We start from the raw sequence: 27,173 nt of genomic DNA, 5'->3' as shown, positions 1-27,173 counted from the left end.
GGAGCCCTAGCCGGCTGCTCGTGCCATGGAGCGGAGCCCCGACGTGTCTCCCGGGCCTTCCCGCTCCTTCAAGGAGGAGTTGCTCTGCGCCGTCTGCTACGACCCCTTCCGCGACGCAGTGACTCTGCGCTGCGGCCACAACTTCTGCCGCGGGTGCGTGAGCCGCTGCTGGGAAGTGCAGGTGTCGCCCACCTGCCCGGTGTGCAAAGATCGCGCGTCGCCCGCCGACCTGCGCACCAACCACACCCTCAACAACCTTGTGGAGAAGCTGCTGCGCGAGGAGGCCGAGGGCGCGCGCTGGACCAGCTACCGCTTCTCGCGTGTCTGCCGCCTGCACCGCGGCCAGCTCAGCCTCTTCTGCCTGGAGGACAAGGAGCTGCTGTGCTGCTCCTGCCAGGCCGACCCCCGACACCAGGGGCACCGCGTGCAGCCGGTGAAGGACACTGCCCACGACTTTCGGGTAAGAGCAGCGGTTTGCACGAGGCGGCCGAGCCGGGACTGGAACCCGGAACCCCTTGGCTCTGCTGCTCCCGCTTGTCCTGCCTGCCAGAGCCCAGTGTGCCCGCGTCTCGCTCCCAGCTTGCAGGACCCCACCTCTCCGACCCAGGTTCCCTACAGGGCCTGGCTGCTTCTTCAAGGTCGGCCCAGGGGTCCGTGCTAGGAGAAGAGAATGCAAACAGAAAGTGAGAGCTGAGGTTACATGATGTTCCCAAGACATTTGCCTCTGAAGGGCCCGGGCCATGCATCCCTTGTGCCAGCCGGGTGTGGCCCAGGTCCCTTTAAGCGGCACGGAAGTGGGTGCAGCCCACGAGCCCTGTAGCTTGGTACACTCAGTTTAGAAGTGGAGGAGGAGCCACAGACCTGGCCAGGGATGTGAAACCTTAAGATTTCCCCCAAACCAGTCACCTACTTGCCAAGCTGATCCCACAGTTTGTATTATCTGGGGGAAAGGCCACTAACCCTGGCTGGCTGACTGACTTATTCTGGTTTGTAAGCCAGCATCTCCATACCTACAGTTCTAGTGGCTATACATTAACCCAGGAGCAACTTACAGGACAAAACTAACATGGAGAATTCTTCGGTATAGGAAGGAAAAATGAACAGAAGATAAGGGTTAGCCTAAGTCAGCATTTTCCAAAACGTTTAATCTTAGCCCATAGGAAGCAGTGCATTTTCCTTTGTGACCCAGAACATATGTATCAGTTGAAACAAAAGTTTTCTTAACATGTCCATGGCACTCTGGCATTTTCTGTTACTTCACTTTTTTTTTTTTTTTTTTTTGAGACCTCTGTCGCCCAGGCTAGAGTGCAGTGGCGTGCTCTCAGCTCACTGCAACCTCCGCCTCCGGGGGTCAAGCTATTCTGGTGCCTCAGCCCCCTGAGTAGCTGAGATTACAGGCATGTACCAACACTTTTTTTTTTTTTTTTAATTTCTAGTAGAGACAGGGTTTCACCATGTTGGCCAGGCTGGTCTGGAACTCCTGGCCTCAAGTGATCTGCCCACCTCTGCCTCCCAAACTACTGGGATTACAGGCGTGAGCCACTCCGCCTGGCCTCTGTTACTTTACTTTTAAAAAATTACCCAGCATGTGAAATATTGAATTTATTTCATCACCTGCTAATGCATGAGTCATAGCCCCAGTTGGGAGAACACTGGGTAGCTGGCCCGAAGCTGCATGGACTGGAGAGGAGGAGCTGCCCGAGTCCCCAGTGCCTGGTCTCTGGGCCCCTCTGCAGCCCTGCCTTTTTTTTTTTTTTTTTGCAATACCTGTTTAAATACAGAAGTCTGTTACTGCTCCATATGCATTTGACAAAGTGAAGGGGAATGTAAGGATGCTGTCAGTACGCATGTCTCAGTGAGTAATCCTTTTACTCCTGTCACCGTTTTTGCTTAACATGGGTCCATGTCAATGCTTTTCCTGTTTCCACTGGCGGAAGTAGCAGATCCTGATTTGGGACAGCTGGAATAAGTGCTGGCCAGCCTGGGGTCTGGGGCCCAGGTCAAGCAGGGATCATGGTTCAGGTCTTGACTGATCCCTATTTGGCTGGCCAAAGTGCTGATCAGGAGATGGGCGGGGGTCAAGGCTGAGAATATCCAGGCAGAGCCCCCAGGTTGGGGCCAAGCTAGGATTAAAGAGCAGAGAGCCATGCACCAGCAGATGCCTGCTACTGCAGGGTCCCAGGGATACTGCAGGAGGCAAGATAGACAATTTCCAGCCTCAAGGAGCTTCCAGCAGAGACCCAAGGGAAGAGAAGGTGTCAGCCAGGTGAAAGAGCGTATTTCAGGTAGAGGCAGCAACATCTGGAAGTGGGAAAGCCTGACTTTCCAGGCACCGAGGGAATTTCAGGGTAGTTAGAATGAGGATGGAAGTGCAGGAGGATCCAGGAGGCCTGTGGCTCACCCTTGCTGTGAACAGCAGCTGGGGGTTTTAACAGAAGAACGATGGTGTCAAGTCAGTGGACACTCAGGATGATGTCAGGGGCTGAGTAGTCTAGTCCCAAATGGATCTGAGAAGAATGAGAGCCAAGCGTGGTCAGCCTGATGCAGGGTACAAATCACTCATTTACTAGACAAATGGGTACTGATGGCTGTTGGGTGCCGTGGCCTCTTCTTAGCTTCATGGAATTCTCATTTGAGCAGGGGGCATAGACAGTCAATAGACAAGATGTAGTTCTGTGTGATTCAATGTAGGTGGTTGTGGGGGAGCAGTATGGGAAGATTCCCCCCAGCACTTGGTAAGAAGGGACTAGGTAAGAAGCTGTGTGCCTCGCTGAGGGAGTTTTCAGCTGTGTGCTGTGGGGAGCCCTGAAAGATTCTAAACGGGGGAGTTTGTGATGGGATGTATGCTTTAGAAAAAGATTACTTTGCCAAAATCATCCCAGCAGACACATTTCAGTGCTCACCCTGTGCTAGATGCTTTTCAGCGTTCACACGTCAACAAATTTAATGCTTACAAAAACTTATTTTCAGGTCCTGTGTTAGTTTTCTGTTACAGTCGTAATACACAGCCACAAATGTGGTGGTTTAGAATAGCACAAGTTTGTTCTCTTATGGTTCTGGAGGTCGGAAGTCCTAAAATCGAGGTGTCTATAGGGCTACAGTCCTTTTGGAAGCTCAGGGAGAATTTCTGTCCTTGCCTTCTCCAGCTTACACAGGCCCCCTTCCTCCAGCTCTGAAGTGTGTCTTTCCATTCTGCGTCTGTTGTCACTTTGCCGCCTTTGACCAGTTCTACTACCTCCCTCTCATAAGGACTCTGTGATGACATTGGGCCCACCGAGGTAATCCAGGATAACCTCCCCACAGCAAGATCCTTAATTTAATCATCCACACAGTCCCTTTTGCCATACAAGGTAACATATTCACAGGTTCTGGGGATTAGAATGGGGACATCTGGGGGGAATAATTATTCAGCTTGCTACAGTTAGGTGCTATTATCCTCATTTTATAGACAATGATAGAATCAGAGAGAGGATAAGAAACTTGTCCAGAGTCACAGAGCAAGTAGCTCTAAAGATCACCTGGAGCCTTGTTGAGTTCACACTGATCCTGGACATTGAGAGAGGTTTCTCTCATCTCAGACTTGTGTGGGCAGCTGACTGTGTGTCAGGGGTTTGAGTGGCTGTTGACCACTGTTAGGACGGCAGAAGGTACTGGTTGTGTGCCAGTACTGCATGTCCAGTACAGGGCAGGACAGTCCTAGACCTTGCCTTCGTGGGCATGGTTGTATCATCTCACTAATAATTACATAGTTTCAGCTCAATGTTCCTGTGAAAGACAGTACAGGATGTGGTGGGAGATTGTAAGGGGGAGGCTGCTTTTGTTTCGTGGAGCGTGGGAACGAGTCTCCAAGGAAGTGATTTCGCTGAGAGGAGCTGATTGAGGGGCGGCCAGGAGTGTGTATGTCGGGGTTTGGGGAGCGGGGTACAGCGTTGGGGTGTGCAGTGACCGAGAGATGTTTCACGTGGGGATGAGGGAGTGCAGGACAGATCCCGCAGGACACAGAGGGCCGTGCTAAGGAGCTGGGATTTTTGTCGTAGGTGCAGTGGCACATGATGGAAGGACTGATGAAATTTGAGAATCTGGCATCATGCTTGCAGCAGAGCTATAGCAAGGAACAGTGCTTAGAAGAACCTTCCGAAATCCTAGTGCGGTGTTTCTCAAACTTGAACAAGTACACATTCTTCTTAAAGGAAAAAATAGTCCAGCAGTGAGAGTTAAATTATCTTTTTACTTACATGCATACAAACGCAAACCTGGTATACATAGCACTTGCTCACGCCACATATAAGCAATAAAACCAAAGGAAGTGAACAGATTGAATACAAAACTAAAATCAATAACATTCCACTTAAAATACTAATTCTAAAGTTTTATTTTGCTGGAACAAAATCTCTACTCCTGGCCAAGATACTTCTGATTCTCCCATTACTCTGTTCCAAGTGACTATTTAATCCACCCAAATTTCTCTGAAGAGCTCTGGAGCTTTCTTCTTACGAGATTGGCCTTCATTTGGGTGTGGCACATTCTTTACCTGCTATGTGTATTTCTCTTCTTTCCTTATCAGGACAAGAAAGTTGTATGGCTTGATATCAAGTAAGCTGTTAAGAAAATACGAATGGTGGACGGGCATGGTGGCTCATGCCTGTAATCCCAGCACTTTGGGAGGCCGAGGCAGGTGGATCATGAGGTCATGGGGTTCGAGACCAGCCTGGCCAGTATGATGAAACCCCGTCTCTACTAAAAATGCAAAAATTAACCCAGCATGGTGGCGGGTGCCTGTAATCCCAGCTACTTGGGAGGCTGAGGCAGGAGAATTGCTTGAACCTGGGAGGTGGAGGTTGCAGTGAGCTGAGATCGTGCCACTGCTCTCCAACCTGGGCGACAGAGCAAGACTCTTGTCTCGAAAAAAAGAAAATACAAATGCTGGTGCTGAAGTTGTGAACTGAAAGCATGTGTCAGCGCTGTTTATTCTGTGACTTGGAGTTGGATTGTCTTAGTATTGGTTTAGGTTACCATTAAACGAAAATATCCTCAGACACAGACTGTTCGTCATTCCATTGTGACGGTTTAGGTTACCATTAAACGAAAATATCCTCAGACACAGACTGTTCGTCATTCCATTGTGACAGAATGGTTACATCTTGTGAGGAAATGGTTACATCTCAGTAGTGAGAGGTGGATCAAGGCCACTGTGTTTCATGCCTGTAATCCCAGTGCTTGGGGAGCCTGAAGCAGGAGGATTGCTTGAGGCCAGGAGTTCAAGATCCTGTACCAAAGCAGAAGAAAATTAGCTGGGTGTGGTGACACATACCTGTAGTCCCAGCTACTCGAGGGTTTGAGATGGGAGGATTGCTTGAGGCCAGGTGTTCGAGGCTGCAGTGAGCTATGACTGGGCCACTGCATTCCAGCCTGGGCAACAGTGCAAGACCCTGTCTCATACATACATACATAAAGTTCTAAGGTCAGAACTCAGGATTCCTGCCTCTCAGTCCAGTGCTCTCCAGCTTACATCTTCAACAGAAGCCCTGTGCTGAGCTGCGTTGTCCAGACCCTTGTCTTATCCAGACCTTGTCTTATCCATCTCACAGGACTGGCATGATGACCGCTCTTTGCCACAGCCTCTCCCTGTCCCAGCTCCAGCCCTCTCTCCCCTTCTGGGGTCAACATCTTAGAGTCCATCTGGCTGGATCTAACCCGAGAGTCCTCTCGATACCTCTTGAGCCACATTCCAAGTCTTCCCCCTTCCAATGCTTTTCCCCATTTCCTAACCACTCACCCCATCCTGATCGCCAGCTTTTAGGCAAGGACTTACCAGCTCTTCGGTTGCACCAGAGGACGTTGCTTGCTTGTCCAGGCCTGTGCCCAGTGGTATTGGGAGATGGGGACAGTGGGGGGTGTCTCACTAGACTCTGCACACTGAGGCTCCTGAGTGATGGCCTCCAGCAGTGGGCCCCATGGCAGACACCTGCTTCAGAACGAGGTCTGAACACATAGGGGAAAGACAGATCCGGGAGACTGAGTTGGAGTTGCATAAGAAAAGAATTTGGATGGGCTCAAGTTATCCTCCATGCATTTTTTGCTGTTCATTTAAGAAACGTGGACCATATCCAGCAGGAGAGTTAGGTTACCTAGCATGTAGGTGGCACTTAAAAGCTATGCCAAATGCACAGCATGTGCCAGCCACCCTCGTGTAAGCATCTTACAGGTATTGACTTGTGGAGTCCTCACAGCAGTCCTTTGAGTTTGGTAGTATTTTTTATCCCTCTTATCCAGATGAGGAAATGGAGGTGCAGAGAAGTGAAGGAACATGTTCAAGATCACCTGCTACTAGGTGGAGGTGCTGGGATTTGAACCTGGATGGCCAGGTGCCAGAACTCTTGGCTGCTGCATCAATCTGCGTGAAAACAAATGGTGAAATTTGAGAGACTGTAGAAACTTCTCTGCCTTCATTTTTAAGGTGAGGAGCCTGATAGCTGAAGAGAGAAGGAACTTTTACCAACTCACCAGTGGGTAGCGACAAAGACAAGGCTCCTAACCAGCCCTCCTAACCTTCAGTCCAGGAGGCACGGTGGTATAGCAGAAAAAACACAGGCATTCCATGTACTCATTGACTGGGCAGGTGGTTAACTGAACATCTACTTTATGCAGGGACTTGGATATGCAGGGGACAAAACAAAGTCTCTCACTTTGCAGAGCAAGCATTCCTTCTGCAGAAGCGTACTGAGCACCACTGTGCGAGGTAGGGAGGACCTGGAGAGTAAGACCTGCCCTCAGGAAAGAGAAGCTATTACCCTGGATAGTGAGTGCGGAGACAGAGGTGTCCAGGGTGCTGTGAGCCCCTAGAATGGAACCAGAGCTGGCAAGATCAGGGGGCTTCCTGGAGGAAATGAGGGGTACTAGAGCCGAGTTTTCAAGGTGATGTTGGGTTAGTTGGAGGAAGCAGGTAGGAACCAGGCAGAGCAACAGGCAGAGCAACAGAGTCTCACAGGACAGAAAACCTGGCTCGGACCAGACAGAGCTGGTTTCAAATGCAACTCTAACACTTTTGGTAAGTACTTGCAAAAGGGCTGTGAAGACCTTGTACAATGATACTCATTCTTTCCCTTGCCCCTACCTTCCTACTTCCAGCTATACCACAGAGCACCTGCCCTGTTAATGAAAACTGTGGGTAACATGTTAATGAAAATTGTGGGTAGCATATTAAAGTATTCAATATGCAATTGAAATTTGATGCTTAAGGAATCAATTTGTCATTTTTGGGAAATCATGTAGTCTATATGATCACATTCTGGATCCTTTAGTATGAATAAAAACCTATTTTGTGTGTGTTTATAACTAAATAATCTTTAACGTAGGCCAGGCGCGGTGGCTTACGCCTGTAACCCCAGCACTTTGGGAGGTCGAGGCGGGCGGATCACCCGAGGCCAAGAGTTCGAGACCAGCCTGGCCAACCTGGTGAAACCCTGTCTCTACTAAAAATACAAAAATTAGCTGGGCGTAGCCTGTAGTCCCAGCTACTCGGGAGGCTGGGGCAAGAGAATTGCTTGAATCTGGGAGACAGAGGTTGCAGTGAGCTGAGATCGCGCCATTGCACTCTAGACTGGGCAACAAGAGCGAGACTCCATCTCAAACCAAAAAAAAAAAAAAAAAAACAAAAAACCTTCAATGTTATAACGTGATGCTAACATCAAGGCTTGTTTGCTCTCTTGAGCTTGGGGCTGGGGGATGTTTCAGATCTGTCTTGGGCCCCTGCTACTGCCCATTCATATGCTCCTTGGGCTACAGGCAGGTCCCTTGAGTGGTAGTTCTATTTGTAATCCAAGCATATTTAGGGTTAAAATTAATACCAAAAGCAAACAAAAGAATATTGTTTAGATGCATTCAAATTCACACTTCTTACATGTCATATTTCCTAGGTTAACTACTAGATGCACAGAAGGGGAAAAGTGGAGTAAAAAAATGTGTAGTAAATTTTAAAAAAGGAAAGGAAGAAAAAGAAAAATAGAATAAGCAAGACAAATAGCTCAGAACAAGGTGGCAGATTTAAATGCAAACATATCGGTAATTGTGTGTTAAATGCTCCAGTTAAATGAAAATGTTGATATGACTGGATAAGAAAACGAAACCTAATTCTGTGTTGCTTAATATAATTATCTCAGTGAAAAAACATTTGATAAAATTTACCATCTTTTTGTGATTAGAAAAGCCGGAAACTAGGAATTGAAGGAATTTTATTAGTTTGATTAAGGATATCTAGCAAAAAAACAGCGAATATCACATTTAATGGCAAAACATTGAAAGCTTTCTTATTGACATCAAGAAAAAGACAGGAATGCCCATTATGACCAACTCTATTCAGTTTTGTGCAGGATAGCCTTGTCAAGGAACTAAGGCAAGAATTATAAATAAAAGATGTAAGGTTTGGAAAGAAGGGAAGAAAAACTGGCGTGTAGATAATACGGGTTGCGTATTTTTGCACTGAGATTTCTATGTGTAGAAAATAAAGATTCTACAGTTAAATCATGAGTATTAATAAGTTTAGGCGAATGCTGAATCCAAAATCAAGATACAAAACCAGTTGTATTTCTATGTATCACTAGCAAATAGAAAATGAAACATAGATGGAGGTTCACACCTGTAATCCCGGCACTTTGGGAGGCTGAGGCCAGAGGATTGTTTGAGCCTAGGAGTTTGAGACCAGCTTGCACAACATAGCTCTGGCTCTACAAAAAATTAAAACAAATTAGCCAGGTGTGGTGGTGCATGCTTGTGGTCCCAGCTACTTGGGAGGCTGAGGTGGTGGGAGGATCACTTGAGCACAGGAGGCTGCAGTGAGCTATGATTGCACTACTGCACTGCAACCTGGGTGACAGAGGGAGACCCTGTTTTGGTTTTTGTGTTTTTTTTAATTTAAAAATATGTTTACAATAATATAAAAAATAAGATATCTAGGAAGAAATTAACAAAAAATATGCAAAACTCTGATAGGGAAAAATATACTTCATTGAGAGATATCAAAGAACATTAAGTAACTGGTGAGATATATTATGTTCGTGGATTAGTAGAGTCAGTATTTAAGCCTTTCAGTTTTCCCCGAATTGATCTATAGAGACAATACCGTACTAATCTAAATCTCAACACGATTATTTTTGTGTAACTTCACAAACAGATTCTAAAATTTATATGACCCTCCAAGGGCCAAAAATTGCCCAGACATTTTTGAAGAGAAACCCATCAGAAATCCTCTTTGTTACAGCTACAGAAATTAAGGCTGTGTAATATCGGCACAAGGATAAACAGATGGGCCACAGAAACAGATGGAGAGAACCAAGTAACAGATGTATGTTTGATTTAAGACAGAGGTGGCTCTGCAGACCAGTGAGCAGAGATGGTCTTTTTAAATAACGGTGCTGAGACAATGAGCTACCTGGGCACACCATGTACAAAAATAAACTCCAGGTATCCACATCAGACCTAAATGTGAAAGGAAAGCTATAAAGCTTTGAGAAAATAATACAGAGCTATACAATAATAATACAAAGCCATAAAGCTTTGAGAAAATAATATGATTGTTTTTGTGATCTCAGTGTAGGGAGGTGTTTCTTAAAATTAGTGTACTAATCCTAAAGGAAAAGACTAATACATATGGCCATATTTCAATTAAGAAAGATAAATGATGAAGTAGAAAATACCCATTACACCTCTAACTAATCAAGGACATACATTGTGTGTATATAATAAATTCCCACACATCAGTTAGGAAAATGGCAGGCAACGTAATGGAAAAATGGGCAGTACTTTACTGAGTACTTAAAAATAAACATCGAAGTGGTCAATAAACATTTTCCATTAACATTGCTCTTGCTGTAAAAATTGGTACCACTGCTTTGGAAAACAATTTGGCATTACCTACTAAAGTTGAAGACACATCTGGTGGCCCAGCAGTTTTATCCCCAGGAATATATTACAGAGAAACGAGTTCACATGTGTCCCCAGGAGGGTTACTCCTCTGGGTCTAACTTGATCCTCTGTATAGTTGGACTCACAGTGCTTACCTTACAGGGAGAATTCAAATTAAATAATTGAATTAAATAGAATGTTTGTAAAGTGCATAATTTAGTGCCTTGTGTATAGTACATGCTTAACAGTAATTGCTTGCTAGTAATAGTAATATAATTGTTGGTTAGTCTCATCAACTGACATCTCAGAGAAGGGCCATTTTAGGATTGGTCTTTTCTGAAGGAAACCAGAACTCTCTTAAGTGGTTGAAAAGTTTGAGAAGATCAAGGGAGTATTCCCTTTCCATCCTTATTGTCCCATGACTTCCTAAGGGCCAGGGTTGAAGGGCAGGGGCTGGGCTGTGTTGTTTTGGGGCCTGCACACCTCTGGGTAATGCATATGGGCAGCTGCTTCACTCCTGTCACTTACACTAATTTGGCAAATCACCAAATTGTCCTTTTGGACTCTTACATGATTTTGTGTCAAAAATCTCATTCTATAAAATAAAACATTGGAATGACATTTCAGTGGTTTCGTGGGGGCATTCATGCAAACTATAGATGATATACTATAGAAAACAATGTTTAAAAATCTTAAATATTCTCACTTAAGATGAGAAGATCGAAATGAGTTGAAAATAAAACAGAACTGCAGGAAATGAAATCAGTAACCATTTTGTTTTCTGTACTGTAAAACTTAAAGGAATGGGCTACTGAGTGGGACCAATGGGCCAGTTCTCTATTTCCTAGTAAATTGCCCCAAAACTTAGCACCTTAAAACAAACATTTATTATCTTTGAGTTTCTGTGGGTCAGGAATTGGGCTTGCCTTAGCTCTGGGTGCCTCTGCCTCAAAGTGTCTCATGAGGGGCTGCAGTCAGGGTACTGTGGGCTAATTCTAGCCAATGGGCTAGTTTTCTATTTCCTAGCAAATTGCCCCAAAACTTCATGCCTTAAAACAAACATTTATTATCTTTGAGTTTCTGTGGGTCAGGAATTGGGCCTGCCTTAGCTCTGGGTGCCTCTGCCTCAAGGCCTGTCATGAGGGGCTGTAGGTACAGAGCTGTGGTCTCATCTGAAGGCTCAGCTAGGGCAGGCTCCTCATTTACACTCACATGTGTAGCTGTTGGCAGGATTCAGATCTTCACTGGCTGTTGGCCTGAGAGCATGAGTCCCTCACTGGCTGTAGGTCAGAAGCTACTCTCAGTTTCTTGCCCCAACAGTCACTCCCAGGGCAGATGACCACATGGGCAGCTGGCTGCCATCCCAGTGAGCAAGCTAGAGAGAGCAAGGCAGGGTGTGCACAGCCTTTGTCACCTAACCTCTGAGGTGACTTAGTATCACTTGCCACATCCTTTTGGTCAGAAGCAAGTCACTAGCCCACAGGGGAGGGGATTTCACAAGGGCATGAGTACCAGGAAGTGAGGGTCACTGGGGCCACTTTAGAGGCTGCCTGCCTGAATCTGCCCTTTGCCCACAAGGAGTCATGTCCCTCCCACATGCAAAATGTACTTGCCCTCTCCCAAGCTCCCCAAACATTTCATCCCTTTACAGCATCAGCCCGAAGTCCAGATTTGTCATCTAAATCAGGTCCAGATGGGAATAAGGTTTTGGGGGACACATCTGTATAATTTATGGCTGCATAACCAGTCACCCCTTGAAACACTCATCTCACAGGAGGGAGGAATCACTGGGTGCTCACTGGGTGTCTCAGCAGCTGCCTCCACAGCTGTCCAGGTTCACGTCCTGACTCTTCCACGTACTAGCTGTGTGCCCTTGGGCTGGTCATTTCCCTTCTGTGCCTCACTTTCTCATCTGTAAATGGGGCCAGTAATATAACTTATCTACTAGAGAGGAGTAATGATTAAATGACATAAATTCTCAAGTAATTGGCATAGTCCTTGGCACAGAGTAAGTGCTGAATACATGATAACCATTTATAATTGTTTGAATTATTTTTCTTAAGAAAAAACTTCAGACGCTTTCTGAGAATGTAGATCGAAAAGGATAAAGAGGGAAAGAAAATGATAGGTCTCAGATACAAGAGGCAGGAATCCAACATAAAACACTGTCGTGGTTCTTCAGGTCGTCCAAGAACATCAGAAACAATCATTAAAGTTTAAGAAACAAAAACTACTAAACGAAAAATATTTGTGCTTGCTGATTAAAGTATTCCATGCGATCCAAGCAGTGTTAGAATGTCAGGATGTGGGAGGGGTATGGAGGGCCATGTTGAGGTAAGGCCTCATGGGAGGTAACTGAACCCCATGGGAAATGACCGGCTCCACCCCCATTGTCAGTCACCGCCCATTAGAGATTGCAGACCCGTTCAGTTTAGGAAATTGCAAAGGGAACCTGTGACCACACTGTCTGCAGTTGTCTGCACAGCTCAGGGATTCAGACCCAGCATGAACCAGCTTTTGGCCCTCATGGGGCACTCTTCTAGCTGGTGCTGTGACCAACATGAGAGCAGATCACTTCTCAGCCCCATCTCCCAGTCCGTACCAGGCTGGACTAGAGGATATCTGAGGGCCCTTTATCCCATAGATGTCTGATTCAGGATCAGGACTGTACTTAACCATCTGTGCCCACAGCACTTGGCATGGCTGGGGTTCGGCAAATGCATTTGAGTTACACTTGTGTTGAAGTGGAGTCCCAGTTGTAAATGTGATGTGTCTGTCCTCCCTGCCCAACCTCCAGCCCTAACCTGTCTTCCTCTCATTCCCACATCAGGCCAAGTGCAGGAACATGGAGCATGCGCTGCGGGAGAAGGCCAAGGCCTTCTGGGCCATGCGGCGCTCCTATGAGGCCATCGCCAAGCACAATCAGGTGAGTGAACGATGGGGCTGGGTGAGGAGATTGGGTCCACTCAGGGCAGTTGGGGGAGGATTGAAGTTGCGTCAGCCCTGACTTTGTCTCACATAACCCACTGGGTAGAGGTGGGCTCCCTTACCTGTGATGGTCCTGGGCAGCCACGTCGTGGATGCTGACCGTGGCTTCTCTGCCTTGGCTCCTCTAAAGACCCAGGTGTGATCATGCCATCAGCCACAGGAGTGACTTAAAAATCTACCAACACCATCTGCCCTGTGGCATATGCATTGTACCACCGCCACCTGTGCGTTCAGTGATGACCTGGGACTCATGTAATTTCTTGTTTTCTTTCAGTTCCCACATCCACTCCATCAGCAATCCTATTCCCCCATCTCTAAAGTACATTATTTCTGCCAAACTCTCTATGTTCTGGTCCAGGTCACCATCATCTCTCACTGGGCCTCCTGCCTGTGCCTCGTGCTTTCATTCTGTTGTATTCTGCTTTCCACGGACTGGGGTGATCGTTTAGTAAAACACACCAGCAGTGCCCCTCCTCTGCTTAAAACTGCCAGTGGCTTCCAGTCACCCTCGGTACCACCCAGATTCCTTACCATGGCCTCCGAGGCCATTGCCTGACCCTGCCTATCCTCAACCTCATTTACTTCTCTGCCTCATCTTCTTTCTGTCCCTTAAGCAAACTAAGTCTTCACCCCAGAATGTGAGCCCAGCATCTTTGCCATTAAAATCTCAGATGTCCCCTTCAAGAAACTTTTCCTGATCACCCTCCTCTGTTACTCAATGGCATACTTACCTGGTTTATTTCCTTGATGACACTTCATTACCTGTAATTACCTTTGGTTTTCTATCTGCTTTTTATCCCTTCCCATCAGCATATAATGAAAACAGGGCACACTATTGCCAATTAACTAGAGGAGTTCTTGGCACACAATAGGTGACCAATAAAAATGTTTGTTGATTGAGTGAAGTGAGTAGGTGACCAATAACTTAATCAAATGAATGAATGGGCTTCCTCTGTGCCCACTCCGGTTGTTCTGCCTGGCACCCTCTCTTCCTCCAGGTCCCGTGTGGATTGGCAGGCTTGTTTCTGACTTTTGATCTTGGCTCTGGTCTTTGGCTTTCTGAGGTGGCTGCCTCTAGTAATTACCACTCTGTTAGACTCGTGTTAGCGACAGCTGAGCCATGCCTGGTCCGGTTTGCTGGGCACTGTCCTCAGGAGCCTGTGGTCCCCTCCACTATGTGTCCAAAGCTGAGGATTAGGCCCAGGAAAGGGCCTCATTAACATCTGGCTGTGGAGTTTACCCTGAGCCACAGAGCTGGTGGAACAGAGTGGAAGAAAGGACTGTGTGACACACTGGGCGCCAGGGCAGTAACCGCAAAGCAGACCTATTTCCAAACCTAAGCCCAGTTCCCCAGTGGATCCCTCAACCCCCTCCAAGCTAATCCCCTCCTCTAAAAAGAGGGCAATTCCCTCTTACTAGGATTAAAAAAAAAAATTCAGATAAAATAATGCATATAAGTGCCCAACAGAGAGAAGTCGTTAACATTTCTGATGTCTAATAGACTGACAAACTGGTGGGAGAGAGTTTTCACTTTTTCAGTGGATTATTTTGTCATCCGATGTCAGAGCTATAAATACATGTTGAAATTCCAACTCCAAATAGCAATTACGAACCTGCTGTTGCTGGAGTTTGTTGAGTTGTTTTTCCAGTAGTCATCGTGGAGTCATGTAGCTTCATCATTGTTCTCTTACTTGGTTTCCTTTTGTGGCTAAAGCTATATGACTGGCTTGCCTTGTCCAGGACTGGGTTGGGGATACTTGGGGAGTGTCTGTCTGTCCATGTGGCAGTACGGCCTGCCCACCCAGGGAGTGTAGGAGTCCTGAGCTTTTTGCTGAGGCTGAGGGTAATGAGGTCATGTGGGAAGCCCCTAGGATTCCAGCCTGATTAATACTTTGTCTGTTAAATTCAGTTTATCAAGTCGATGAGAAAAGTGAAAGTTCTGGTGTTTATTCCTTTACAGTGAGGCCGTCATTGCCCACGGTGAGTGGGCAGGAGTTGACCTTGCACTTGCTGGTTTTTCCTGCCATGCTCTATTCTTGATTTTTCTGTGTGATAAGAATTATCGAGGAGAGGGAAAGCGTTAAGATAAATAGCTAATGCATGCGGGGGTTAATACCTAGGTGATGGGTTGACAGCTGCAGCAGACCATCATGGTGCACATTTACCAACGTAGCAAACCTGCACATCCTGCACATGTATCCTGGAACTTAAATGTAAAAAAAAAAAGAGAATCACCCTGGATTCTACTCTCTCCAACGCAGACATCAGTCTTTTCAGTCTGATGGGTTAGCTGTGCTGTTTGTCCTCATTTGCATTTCTTTGATTATTGGTAAGTCTGTACACGTTTTCACAAGCATAACGGCCATTTATGTTTCTTCTGTGAACGCTAATTCACATTCTTTTTTTCCCTTGGAATATTTGTCTTTTCTCTCAGTGGATTTGTAAGAGTGCTTTGTACATTAAGAATAATAGCCATTAGTCATAAATGTTGCAAATATACTTCCTGTTTGTCATTTCTTTTTCAGTGGGTCATTTTCAATTTTTTTGGCCATTTTCACTTTTTCAGTGAATCCTTTTGTTACATTTTCAGAGCTATAAACATACAAACAGTCCCTGGCTTATGATTTTTTGACTTTACCATGGTGCACAGGCAATGTGCATTCAGTAGAAACTGTACTTTGAGTACTCATACAACCATTCGTTTTTCCCCTTCAGTACAGTATTCAGTAAATTACATGAGACACTCAGTGCTTTGTTATGACGTAGGCTTTGTGTTGGATGATTCTGCCCAACTGTAGGCTAATGTGAGTGTCCTGGGCACGTTTAAGGTAGGCTAGACTAGGCCGGGTGCAGTGGCTCACACCTGTAATCCCAGCAGTTTGGGAGGCTGAGGCAGGCAGATCACGAGGTCAGGAGATCGAGACCATCCTGGCTAACATGATGAAACCCCGTCTCTACTAAAAAGGTACAAAAAATTAGCCGGGCGTGGTGGCGGGCACCTGTAGTCCCAGCTACTTGGGAGACTGATGCAGGAGAATGGCGTGAATCCAGGAGGCGGAACTTGCAATGAGCCGAGATCGTGCCACTGCACTCCAGTCTGGGCGACAGAGCAAGATCTGTCTCATAAATAAATAAATAAATAAATAAATAAATAAATAAATAAGGTAGGCTAGGCTAACCTATGATGTTTTTAGTAGTTTAGGTGTATTCATTGCTTTGACTTAACCGTTTTTCAATTTATGATGGGCTTATTGGGATGTAACCCCATCATACGTTGAGGAACATCAATATTTAACTTTCAGTCCAAAGATGAGATTACTAACCTACCATTGCCACAGCACACATTTTGAATGGTTTTTCTAACAGTTGTCACGGAATTATATTTTTGTCTTTAACTTTATGAATAGTCTCTTGCCATACACACCTCTTATTTTTCTATGTATTCAGTTATCTCATTCTTTCTTCGAGGCTTCTCAGTTTTGTACTGCGCCAAGGAATGTCTTTCTTATTCCAAGCTGAGAAATATTTATTTGCTTTTTCTTTAATTACATTTATGGTTTCCTCTTCCCTTTGAAAAAACTTTTTGTGAGGACAGGCACGGTGGCTTACGCCTGTAATCCCAGCACTTTGGGAGGCCGAGGCGGGCGGATCACCTTAAGTCAGGAGTTTGAGACCAGCCTGACCAACATGGCGAAACCCCGTCTCTGCTGAAAAATACAAAACTTTGCCAGGCGTGGTGGCACACACCTGTAGTCCCAGCTACTTGGGAGGCTGAGGCAGGGAGAATTGCTTGAACCCAGGAGGCAGAGGTTGCAGTGAGTCAAGATCACACCACTGCACTCCAGCCTAGGTGAAAGAGCGAGACTCAGTCTCAAAAAAAAAAAAAAAAAGAGGAAAAAAAAAAAACCTTTTGTGGTTATGATTAGGAGTGTGTATATTATTTTAATGATTATTTTAAAATAAATACTTCCTACTGCTCCTTTGGTAAAGCCTCTGGATCAGACAAATTTTAAGTCCTAAGATTGGAAGGCAAATACTTTAGAAAAAATCATTACTATTTGCAGCCATTCATTTCTATGATTCAGGACTTCCTTGTTATGGTGCAACCTAAAGAAGGAACTGAACATTGTATGTAGATGAGATTATAGTACTACAGTTGCAATCTATAAGCTGTGATTTTATTTTTAAAAAAAACCCTATCAAAACAACCTATTATTAGGTTGTTGGACTTTCCCATTTGAAATCTGAACTTAGAAATGTGTGCTTATAAACTATTATGTTGATGCTTATAAACTATTATGTTGATATTTTATCTATAGGAGTTCTATACATGATTTCTTTGAACATAAAGTTCCTTTGCTAAAAATGGGAAAGTTGCTGGGCTATGGAGGTTCCCTCCGTATCTGACCCCTGACTCCCTCCCGCTCTCTGCCGTAGGTGGAGGCTGCATGGCTGGAAGGCCGGATCCGGCAGGAGTTTGATAAGCTTCGCGAGTTCTTGAGAGTGGAGGAGCAGGCCATTCTGGATGCCATGGCCGAAGAGACAAGGCAGAAGCAGCTTCTGGCCGACGAGAAGATGAAGCAGCTCACAGAGGAGACAGAGGTGCTGGCACATGAGATTGAGCGGCTGCAGATGGAGATGAAGGAGGACGACGTTTCTTTTCTCATGGTAAGGAGCTCAGCGTCTGGATTCAGTGACAGGACCAGATGTTCCGGCACCAGCTGGGAGCCACAGCCCACCAGCCCTGGCCAACCTCATCTTCCTGGAGCTTCCTGGGTACTGGCCTGGAAGAGCTCACAAGTGACCTGCTCTGCTTGTGTCATAAAGCTAAAAAGACTTACCGGGGCGGAGTTCCTTGAAACCCTCTTATTTCTTCCTCTCTCTTCTTTTTTTTTAGAGACAGGGTCTTGCTCTGTCACCCAGGCTGGAGTACAGTGGGTGATTATAGCTCAGTGTAAGCTCAAACTCATGGGCTCAAGTGATCCTCTCTCCTTAGCCTCCTGAGTAGCTGGGACTACAGGCACGAGCCACCATGCCCAGCTAAGTTTTTCATGTATTAACAGTCAGCTGGGGGTGAGGGGGTCTCACTGTGTTGCCCAAGCTGGTCTTGAATCCCTGGCTTCAAGTGATGCTTTCACCTTGGCCTCCCAGGTAGTTGGACTGCTGGCGCTCCACTGTGCCCAGCTCCTGTCTCTTCTTTCCTCCTTTCTCTTGCCCTCTCTCCTACTCTCATTTTTTTCCTGTCTCTACCTTTTTGTTTTGTTTTGTTTTGTTTTTTTGTTTTTGATACAGAGTCTCACTCTGTCGCCCAGGCTGGAGTGCAGTGGCGCCATCTCGGCTCACTGAAAGCTCCGCCTCCCGGGTTCCCGCCATTCCCCTGCCTCAGCCTCCGAGTAGCTGGGACTACAGGCACGCACCACCACACCCAGCTAATTTTTTTTTTTTTTTGTATTTTTAGTAGAGACTGGGTTTCACCATCACCGAGGATGGTCTCGATCTCCTGACCTCGTGATCCACCCGCCTCGGCCTCCCAAAGTGCTGGGATTACAGGCGTGAGCCACCGCGCCCGGCCTGTCTCTACCTTTTAATAAAATGAATTCTTTTAAAATCATTCAATTATTTAAATTTTTTATTTAAATATGATGCCTTGGCTTTCTGTCTTCTTAAGAAAAAGATGATTCTGTTCTCTCTTTTAAAGAACAGTATTATTCATTTTTTCTTCCTTTTATTGATATATTTCCTCTCCATGAGCCATCGGTCCTTAAAAATTTCCCGCAGGGAAATTTCTGGGCTTGAAAGCTGGTCTGTAAACTGGCCAGGGTGGTGAGGTGTCTCCTGTCCCCGGAAAACAGCTGACTGCTGTGGAAGGGGTGTCGCTGTAGAGCGGAGTGGGAGGTGACAGGGACGGTTATCTGTTCAGGCAGTGTCACCTCCTGGGTGGGACCTTTAGGAGTTCTCCACCTCACTCAGAGCCTCGAACCATGAAGCCTTCTGTCTCTAAAATGTCCCTGATTATGAAATCATTCTGTGTTCAGAGCTGTCTCTAAAAAGAAAAATGAAGGAGAAAAAAAAAAGATAGAAAAACCATTTCGTGGGATCTAAAAGCTGTGTGTCTCGTGGATTCTGTTTAGGGAACTGGGAGTATTGTCTTGCCCAGTACCCAGAGTGCTTTCAGGGATGATTTTGGTTTGTGACTCCTTTTTATTTTTTATTAGCAACTTTATTGAGATATAATTTACATGCTAAACAATTCACCCATTTAAAATATACCACTCAGTGATTTTTAGTATATACAGAGTTGTGCAACCATCACGACAATTTTAGAACATTTCATGCCTCCAAAAGCAGCCCTGCTTTAGCTGTCACTCCCCAGTTCCTCCTCCCACATAAAAACTGTTACCTAAATTGAGTCTAACAGAGTGGTAATTACTAGAATTAGCAGCCCCTGGCAACCACTAATCTACATACTATCTATATAGATTTACCTATTCTAGACATTTCAAATGCATGGAATTATATAACATGTAACCTTTTGTGACTGCCTTCTTTCAGTCGGCATATTTTGAAACATCATTCGTGTTGTAGCATCTATCAGTACTTCATTCCTTTTTATGGCCGAATAATATTCCATGGCATAGATATACAATCATGCATTGCTTGGTGATGGGGATATGTTCTGAGAAATGTGTTATTAGGCAATTTTTTCATTATGCAAATGTCATGGAGTGTGCTTACATAAACCTACATGGTGTAGCCTACTACACACCTAGGTTATATGGAATAGCCTTTTGCTCCTAGGTTACAAACCTGTGTAGCATGTTGCTGTACTGAATACTATAGGCAACTAGAGCCCACTGTTAAGTATTTGTGTATCTAAACATAGAAAAAGTACAGTAAAAATATGGTGATGTAATCTCATGGGACCAGAGTCATATATGTGGTTCCTTGTTGACTGAAACATCGTTATGTCGCACATGGCTATATTACATTTTATTTATTGATTTATCAGTTGGTGGTTGCTGTGGTTTAAATATGTTCCCCAAAATTTATGTGTTGCAAATTTAATCCCCAATGCAACCGTGTTGGGAGGTGGAGCCTAATAAGAAGTGATTGGGTCCTGAGAGCCCTCATGAATGGGTTAATGTTGTTCCTGGCAGAGTGGGTTAGTTATTGAGAGAGTGGGCTTGTTATAAAAGTGAATTTGGGCCCCTCTTGCTTGCTTGCTCTTGGTCTTATGTGTGGTCTCTTGCCCTTCTTCCTTCTGCCATGGGATGACACAGCGTGAGGGCTCTCATCAGAAGCCAGTGCCTTGCTCTTGGACTTCCCAGCTTCAGAACCACGAGTGAAATAAACTATTGTTTATAAATTACCCAGTCTGTGGTATTTTGTTACAGCAGCACAAAATGAACTAAGACAGTGGTCATTTGGGTTGTTTCTATTTTGGCTATTATGAATAATATGGCTGTAAACATTCAGGTAGCAACTTTTATGTGGACATATTTTCATTTTTCTTGGAAATACGTCTGGGAGTAGATTTGCTGGATCATATGGTAACTCTAGGTTTAACTATTGGAAGAACTGCCAGGCCATTATCCAGAGCAGCTGTATCATTTTATATTCCCGTCAGGAGTGTATGTGGATTCCAGTTTCTCCACATTTTTGCCAAAATTTGTTTTTTAAAAATTATAGCTATCCTTGTAGGTGTGAAGTGGTATCTCCTTGTGTATTGCATGTCATCATTTCCCTGATGGCTAATGACCTGGAACATCTTTTCATGGGCTTTTTGATCATTAGTACATCTTCCTTGGACAAATGTCTATTCAGATCCTTTGCCCATTTTTAACGTGGGTTGTCTTTTTATTGTTGAGTTGTAAGAGTTCTTTATATAGTCTAGATGCAAGTTCTTTATCGGTTTTAACTCTACAGGTAGGTCTTTGATGCATTTTGAGTTATTTTTTGTATATGGTATAGTAAGGGTTAGTCCAACTTCTTTTTTTTCTTTTTTGTTTTGCATGTCAACATACAGTTTTCCCAGTACCGTTTGTTGGAAAGACTATTTATTCCTCCATTAAATCATCTTGGCACTCTTGTAAATGATTGATGGTAAATATGAGGGTTTATTTCTGGACTTTCAATTCTATTCCATTGATCCCAACGCCTGTTTTTATATTAGCACCACATATCTTGATTACTGTTGATTTGTAGTAAGTCTTGAAATTGGGGATTATGAGTCTTCCAATGTTCTTCTTTTTCAAGATGGTTTTGGCTGTTCTGGGTCCCTCGAAATTTTGTGTGAATTTTAGGATCAGTTTTTTAGTTTCTGCAAAGAAGCCAGCTAGGATAACGGATTACACTGAGTCAGTAGATCAACTTAAGGAGTGTCTTAGTATGTTTTCTGTTGCTATGACAAAATATCACAGACTGGGTAAATTATAAAACAGTCCAAGTTTATTCAGCTCATTGTTCTGGGTGAGGCCAGGAAGTCCAGGAACATGATGGCGCTGGCATTTGGTGTGGGCCATCTCATGGCAGAAGGAGGAAATGAGTGCAAGACACAGTAGTTGCTCATTGTTTTATAGCAACGCAGTTATAACTAAACCGCTTCACAGTAATGACAGTAATCCATTTGTGAGGGCTCTGCCCTCATGACCCAGTCACCTCTTTTTAGGCCCTACCTCCCAACACAGTTGCATTGGGGATTCAGTGTTCAACACATGAACTTTCGGATAATATGTCCAAATCATAGCAGAGATGTTATTGTTAACATCTTGACAATATTAAGACTTATGATCCATGGAATGCATGACTCCTTTTGAGGTCAGAAACGTATATATTTCCTCTATATCTGTGTCTCTGTGTTGTTATTTTTTTATTTTCATTTTTTTCAGAAACACAAGAGCCGAAAACGCCGGTAAGTTGCCAAAGCGGGTGGAGGGGAGGGCAGGTGTGGGCAGAAATACCAGGGGTGCAAACTCCAGTGGCCCCGGGGCAAGCAGGTAACAGCCAGCTGGGTGCACCAGCCCACATGAGCTACTGTGCCCTGGTTTTGAGAGGGAGTGGTGGACAATGGCCAGGTGGAGAGAGCCCTCTCACAGCATCCAGTTCCAGTTGGCTCTGGGGCAGTGTTGTTCTCCTGAGCGTGGAGGGTCCCCGCCTGCCGTGCAGGGAAGGAGAACACCGTCCTGTACATGGCTCGCGTTTCTCGGGGCCAGTCAATGTCAGGCTTGTTTCTTGGCCAGCCCCCTCCCTCTGAGAGCCTTAGGCCACAGTGGTTTGTGTTGATGGTTGTTGGGTTCACAGGGATGAATGAGGAAGAGCTGTGTCCCAGTCAGAGCTATCCAAAGATGGAAGAGAGTGCTTTTGGAGGGAGTGAGTTCCCTGTGCTCACTTCCCACTGGCAGTGTGCAAGCAAAGGCTGGAGGACACCTTGGGACCGTTGGACTAGAGCATCCTTAGGGTCCCTTCCAACTCAGACATCCCGTGAGCCGGATGTGTAAGTGTGATTTCTGCCTGCAAGGATGGCAGCCATGTTAGAGAACCTCCTGTTTGTATTTCTCCTGGGGCAGGGTGAGCCCTCGGACTGAATTCTGAAGGGAGGTAGCAGCCCTGTTGGCCTTGGCCCATCTCCCGTCATAGCCCAGTCTAGTCTTGTCCTGGGGAAGGTGGCCAGGAAACTTGGGCCTGAGGGAAGGGAATGAGTCCTGTTGCTGGTTTCCAGTTGGCCCAGTTTGGCCCAGGATGCATGACTCTGGCCCTGCCTGCCATACCCCATTGTACTTTTCCAGACTCTTCTGCACCATGGAGCCAGAGCCAGTCCAGCCTGGCATGCTTATTGATGTCTGCAAGTACCTGGGCTCCCTGCAGTACCGCGTCTGGAAGAAGATGCTTGCATCTGTGGAATCTGGTGAGCGGGGGTGCAGGCAGGTGTCCCAAGCATGGGTGGAAGCCCTTTATGTTAGCAAAGAGGCACCAGGGCTGGTCTCTGCCCACCTCCCACCTCCTCTCAGAGGTCCCCTCCTCTCTCAGGTGATCCCCCTGCCAGGCCCTTGCAGGCGAGTTCCCGTACCCTGGTCTTCTCCACTCTGCCCAACACCTCCAACCCTCCTCGTAGAATGCCTTCTCTCAGGACCTTGACACTTGGTCCCCTCTTCAGAGAGGGAAACTGGCTTCCTTGTCTATTCAGAACTGTATTTTGTATGATAAAAGACCTCCTCCGTCCGGGATCGCCTCTCCCAAGGCGACTGCAGCCCACACGAGCCACAGTGTCCTGGTTTTACAGGGAGGAATATCACTGACTCAGGGAATGGGCCATGCTGTCCTAACATCCCTGGGTCGTGTGAATGTTGAGTCTCTGCCTGTATGAGTTCCTGTGGCTGCCATAACAAAGGACCCAAACTGGAGATTGAGAGAAGTCGATTCTCTCACAGTTCTGGAGGCTAGAAATCCAAAATCCAGATGTCGGCAGGGCCAGGCCCCTCTGAAGCCTGAAGAGGGGAGTCTTCATTGCCTCTTCCGTCTCCTGCTGCCTCCTGGTGGCCATTCTTGGCCTTACTGGCTCCCCCTCAGCACTTTGATCCCCACCTCTGCCATCACACAGCATTTCCCCCTGTGTGTCTGTGTCTGTCTCCTCTTTATTATAAGGACACAGGTCATATTGGATTGGGGACCCTCCTCCAGTCTTACTAACACATGTATAACCACCCCACTCCCAAATAAGGTCACACTCTGAGGTACCAGGGGTTGGGACTGCCACATATCTTCTGGGGGATACAGCCCAACCCCTGCCACTGCTCCAGCCCTGGGCCGCTCCTTGCATGGACTCGGGGCCGGGTGGGACACAGTGGTTGGTTTGTGGGGCTAGAGATATCCACGTGTGGCCTAAGGGACCTCAGGTTTGCTGATTCCCCATTTCTGCCCCTGCTCGCAGTACCCTTCAGCTTTGACCCCAACACCGCAGCCGGCTGGCTCTCCGTGTCTGACGACCTCACCAGCGTCACCAACCACGGCTACCGCGTGCAGGTGGAGAACCCGGAACGCTTCTCCTCGGCGCCCTGCCTGCTGGGCTCCCGTGTCTTCTCTCAGGGCTCGCACGCCTGGGAGGTGGCCCTGGGGGGGCTGCAGAGCTGGCGGGTGGGCGTGGTGCGTGTGCGCCAGGACTCGGGCGCTGAGGGCCACTCACACAGCTGCTACCACGACACACGCTCGGGCTTCTGGTACGTCTGCCGCACGCAGGGCGTGGAGGGGGACCACTGCGTGACCTCGGACCCAGCCACGTCGCCCCTGGTCCTGGCCATCCCACGCCGCCTGCGTGTGGAGCTGGAGTGCGAGGAGGGCGAGCTGTCTTTCTATGATGCTGAGCGCCACTGCCACCTGTACACCTTCCACGCGCGCTTTGGGGAGGTGCGCCCCTACTTCTACCTGGGGGGTGCACGGGGAGCTGGGCCTCCAGAGCCTTTGCGCATCTGCCCCCTGCACATCAGCATCAAGGAAGAACTGGACGGCTGAGCCGGCCCGGGGCTGCCCAGGTCTTGTGCCACGGCACTGTTTTCTTTCTGCCCTCTTCCTAATGCCCACATTGCTTGGGCACTGCTGTGCCCCCACCTCCTTGCCAGGCTCTTCTTCCTGTCCCGCCTGGTCCTTTTCCGTGACTCTAGGCTGCGCCTCTCTCCATGTTTAGTCCCTTCTCTGTCCACAGTCAGGAGCTATCTGGGTGGCACCTCACTGGCCAGGCTCTCCCGAGTCGTGGCACCTCCACAATGTGAATTTTCTGAATCCCCATTCCAGGATTTCTGGGAATAATGTTTACTTCTAGAATGGGCCTGTTGTAAGCCATCTCATCCAGGTGTGGTAAAGCCATTGGATGAGGCGGGGACTGCCATGGAAAGGAGAGTTTGTTACTTATGGTTCCAAGAGGAGGGGCCGCATAGGAAAGCCCCAGGGTGGGTCAGAGGGAGGAAGGAGGGAGGGGAACAGGTGGGCAGGAGACTTCCTCTGGTTTTCTCAGGAGGAAGTGGGCAAGGCAGAGTAAGCAGGGGAGACAGGTTTAGGGGTAGCTGACTTGAGTAATTTCAGTGGCTCTCAGCGTAGGGGCTGGTCTTTTTGTCTGATACCTGGCCCCAGGATAGGACAGGTGAATGTTGGCCTGGGGTGTGACAGCCCTGGGAGAGCCATGTGAAGGAGGCAGCTGGCGCCATCCCTCCGGATTAGTTGGTTTCCATAGGAAAGGTGTGTGCTCAGCTGGATGCTTGCTATCTCCAGCGATTAGGGGATTGGCTAGCCTGGGAGGAGCAGTCTGTCCAGGTCAGCAAGGCCCCAGATATCACAGCATCAAGAGTACAGGAAATACAGTTAATGCAGGGCCTCTGTATTAACCATCCCCATGGTTAATACAGCTGTATACCCCGTCCCCATCAGATCAGCTCTTACTGATCTGTTCTTGCACAGTTTCTTCTGAACCCAGGGTTCCAGAGCACTTAGTAGTCGCTGTGGAGGAAATTCCTCTGGTTAATTCTCATCAGCGTCTGCAGAAAGGAAGGAAAGAGGGCACCCTTTTCGGTTGGGAAGAAAGGAGAGGGGTGGCGCCGTGGACGTGGCCCTAAACGCTGTGGGAGAGGGAAGAGGAGACTGGGCCTCGCTGCCCTCTTCAGTCTGCTGACTTCAGCCTGGTCATGCTTGCTCTACCACTTGCGATTTCATCCTGAATTGCTTCCTCCACCGTGCCTGCAGACTTTTCCCTAGGCTTGTTTTTTCTCCCACATCTCTGAAGAGAGTTTTTAATCGTCAACTCACTATGTCCCAGGAAGTGGCATCATAAAAGGAAATATTTTTTCTCCTAGGAGCAGTGTTAAAATCTGGGTCACATTCCTGACCAAGGACTCAGCATCCCACTTTCTGCCCATCCCCTCCAGTTCACAAAAACTGACATTTTAAACAAATCATGACTCATGTCTATTAGTTGGTTATAAGTATATTGTGTACACTGGTTACATAAAACTTACAGCCACAAGGAGGGCCCAGGTAGGCAATGCCAGTGTGTGAAGGGGCTGGGTTGGGTGTGGTGAGGATGTTGGCAAACCAGCGCATGCACCTGGTTGGAAGATGCTCAGCCTCACAAAAACTCCAAGCCCTTTGGGAGCCAAAGTGTCTGAGAGTGTGACACTCCTCTAAAGTATTTATCACACCCATTAATATAATTTCTATATAATAAACTTGACCTGAAATTACTTCATTCGTTATATTAAAATTTTAAAAATGTTTTTTATTTTCACTCTAGATAGGGGAAGAGTTTTTTGTTTTTTTGTTTTTTAAACAGGATAACTTGAGCAGGCTAGGCCTCTTAAAAATGTATTTGAGCTAAAACTCATTTTTCTTTTGGCATTTTCTTTTCAACGTTCTTATAAGCAAAGTTCATCCACGTTGTAGCATGTGTTCAACTTTATTTTTTCGTCGGCCAATATTCCATTGTATGGAATGATAGTACTACATTTTATGTATCATGCATCGATTGGTGGACATTTGGGTTGTTTCTACTTCTTGACTGTTATACATAATGCTGCTAGGAACACTTGTGTACAAGTTTTTGTGTGGACGTATGTTTTCATTTCTCTTTGGTATCTGCCTGGGAGCAGATTTGCTGGATCATGTGGAAACTGTTTAACCCTTGAGGGACTCCCAAGCTGTTTTCCAGTGTGGTGACACAATTTTATATCCCGTCAACAGGGCATGAGGGTTCTGATTACTCCACATGCCTCAGTGCTTTTTATTATCCATCTTTAGCCGTCCTAGTAGGGGTGATGTGGCATCTCATTGTGATTTTGGTTTGCATTTCCCTGATGGCGAATGATATTGAGCATCTTTTCATGAGCTTATTGGTCATTTGCATATGTTCTTAGGACAACTATCTTTAGATCACTTGCTCCTTTTTTAATTGGGTTATTTGTCTTTTTATTATTGAGTTGTAAGAGTCCTTTTATAGCCTAGCACAAGTTCCTTTAACTGGTATATGATTATAAAATTTTTCTCTGTGAACTGTTTCATTTCCTTGATGATGTCCTTTGAAATACTAAAGCTTTTAATTTTGATGATGTCCAGTTTTTATTTTTTCTTTTGTTGTATATGTATCCTAGAAATCTCACTTTTGATACCGTCCTCAGGTCCATGTAAGTTCTGGGTTTTGGCTCAGGGATGGGGCAGTTGTTCTGTTGGCAGGAAGCCCTAGTCCACGAGTTCATTAATTCTTCCCTGAAGTCCCTCTCCTGCCCTCGCCTTCCACTCACCCCGTCACT

The 27,173-nt window shown here is 46.4% G+C and overlaps 1 protein-coding gene across 1 annotated transcript; it reads left to right on the top strand.

Annotated features, from left to right (window-relative positions):
• TRIM35 (tripartite motif containing 35) lies at positions 1-26,969 on the top strand. Its single transcript, XM_005562899.4, has 6 exons — positions 1-460; positions 12,731-12,826; positions 17,326-17,556; positions 21,777-21,799; positions 22,674-22,792; positions 23,816-26,969. Exons 1-6 carry the CDS (start codon positions 26-28, stop codon positions 24,391-24,393), a joined length of 1,482 nt encoding a protein of 493 aa, XP_005562956.3. The 5' UTR covers positions 1-25; the 3' UTR covers positions 24,394-26,969.
• The last annotated feature ends 204 nt before the right edge of the window (positions 26,970-27,173 follow it).

This window comes from Macaca fascicularis, chromosome 8 (genome assembly GCF_037993035.2).
Source record: "Macaca fascicularis isolate 582-1 chromosome 8, T2T-MFA8v1.1".
Classification (NCBI taxonomy): domain Eukaryota; kingdom Metazoa; phylum Chordata; class Mammalia; order Primates; family Cercopithecidae; genus Macaca; species Macaca fascicularis.
This window is presented reverse-complemented; position numbering and strand designations above follow the sequence as displayed.

What these genes read in the sequence shown, in the direction of transcription:
- TRIM35 (XM_005562899.4), top strand. Translation starts at nt 26, where the DNA reads ATGGAGCGGAGCCCCGACGTGTCTCCCGGGCCTTCCCGCTCCTTCAAG. An exon ending in ACACTGCCCACGACTTTCGG is followed by an intron (nt 461 to 12,730) that starts GTAAGAGCAGCG and finishes TTCCCACATCAG; the next exon opens with GCCAAGTGCAGGAACATGGA. An exon ending in CCATCGCCAAGCACAATCAG is followed by an intron (nt 12,827 to 17,325) that starts GTGAGTGAACGA and finishes TCTCTGCCGTAG; the next exon opens with GTGGAGGCTGCATGGCTGGA.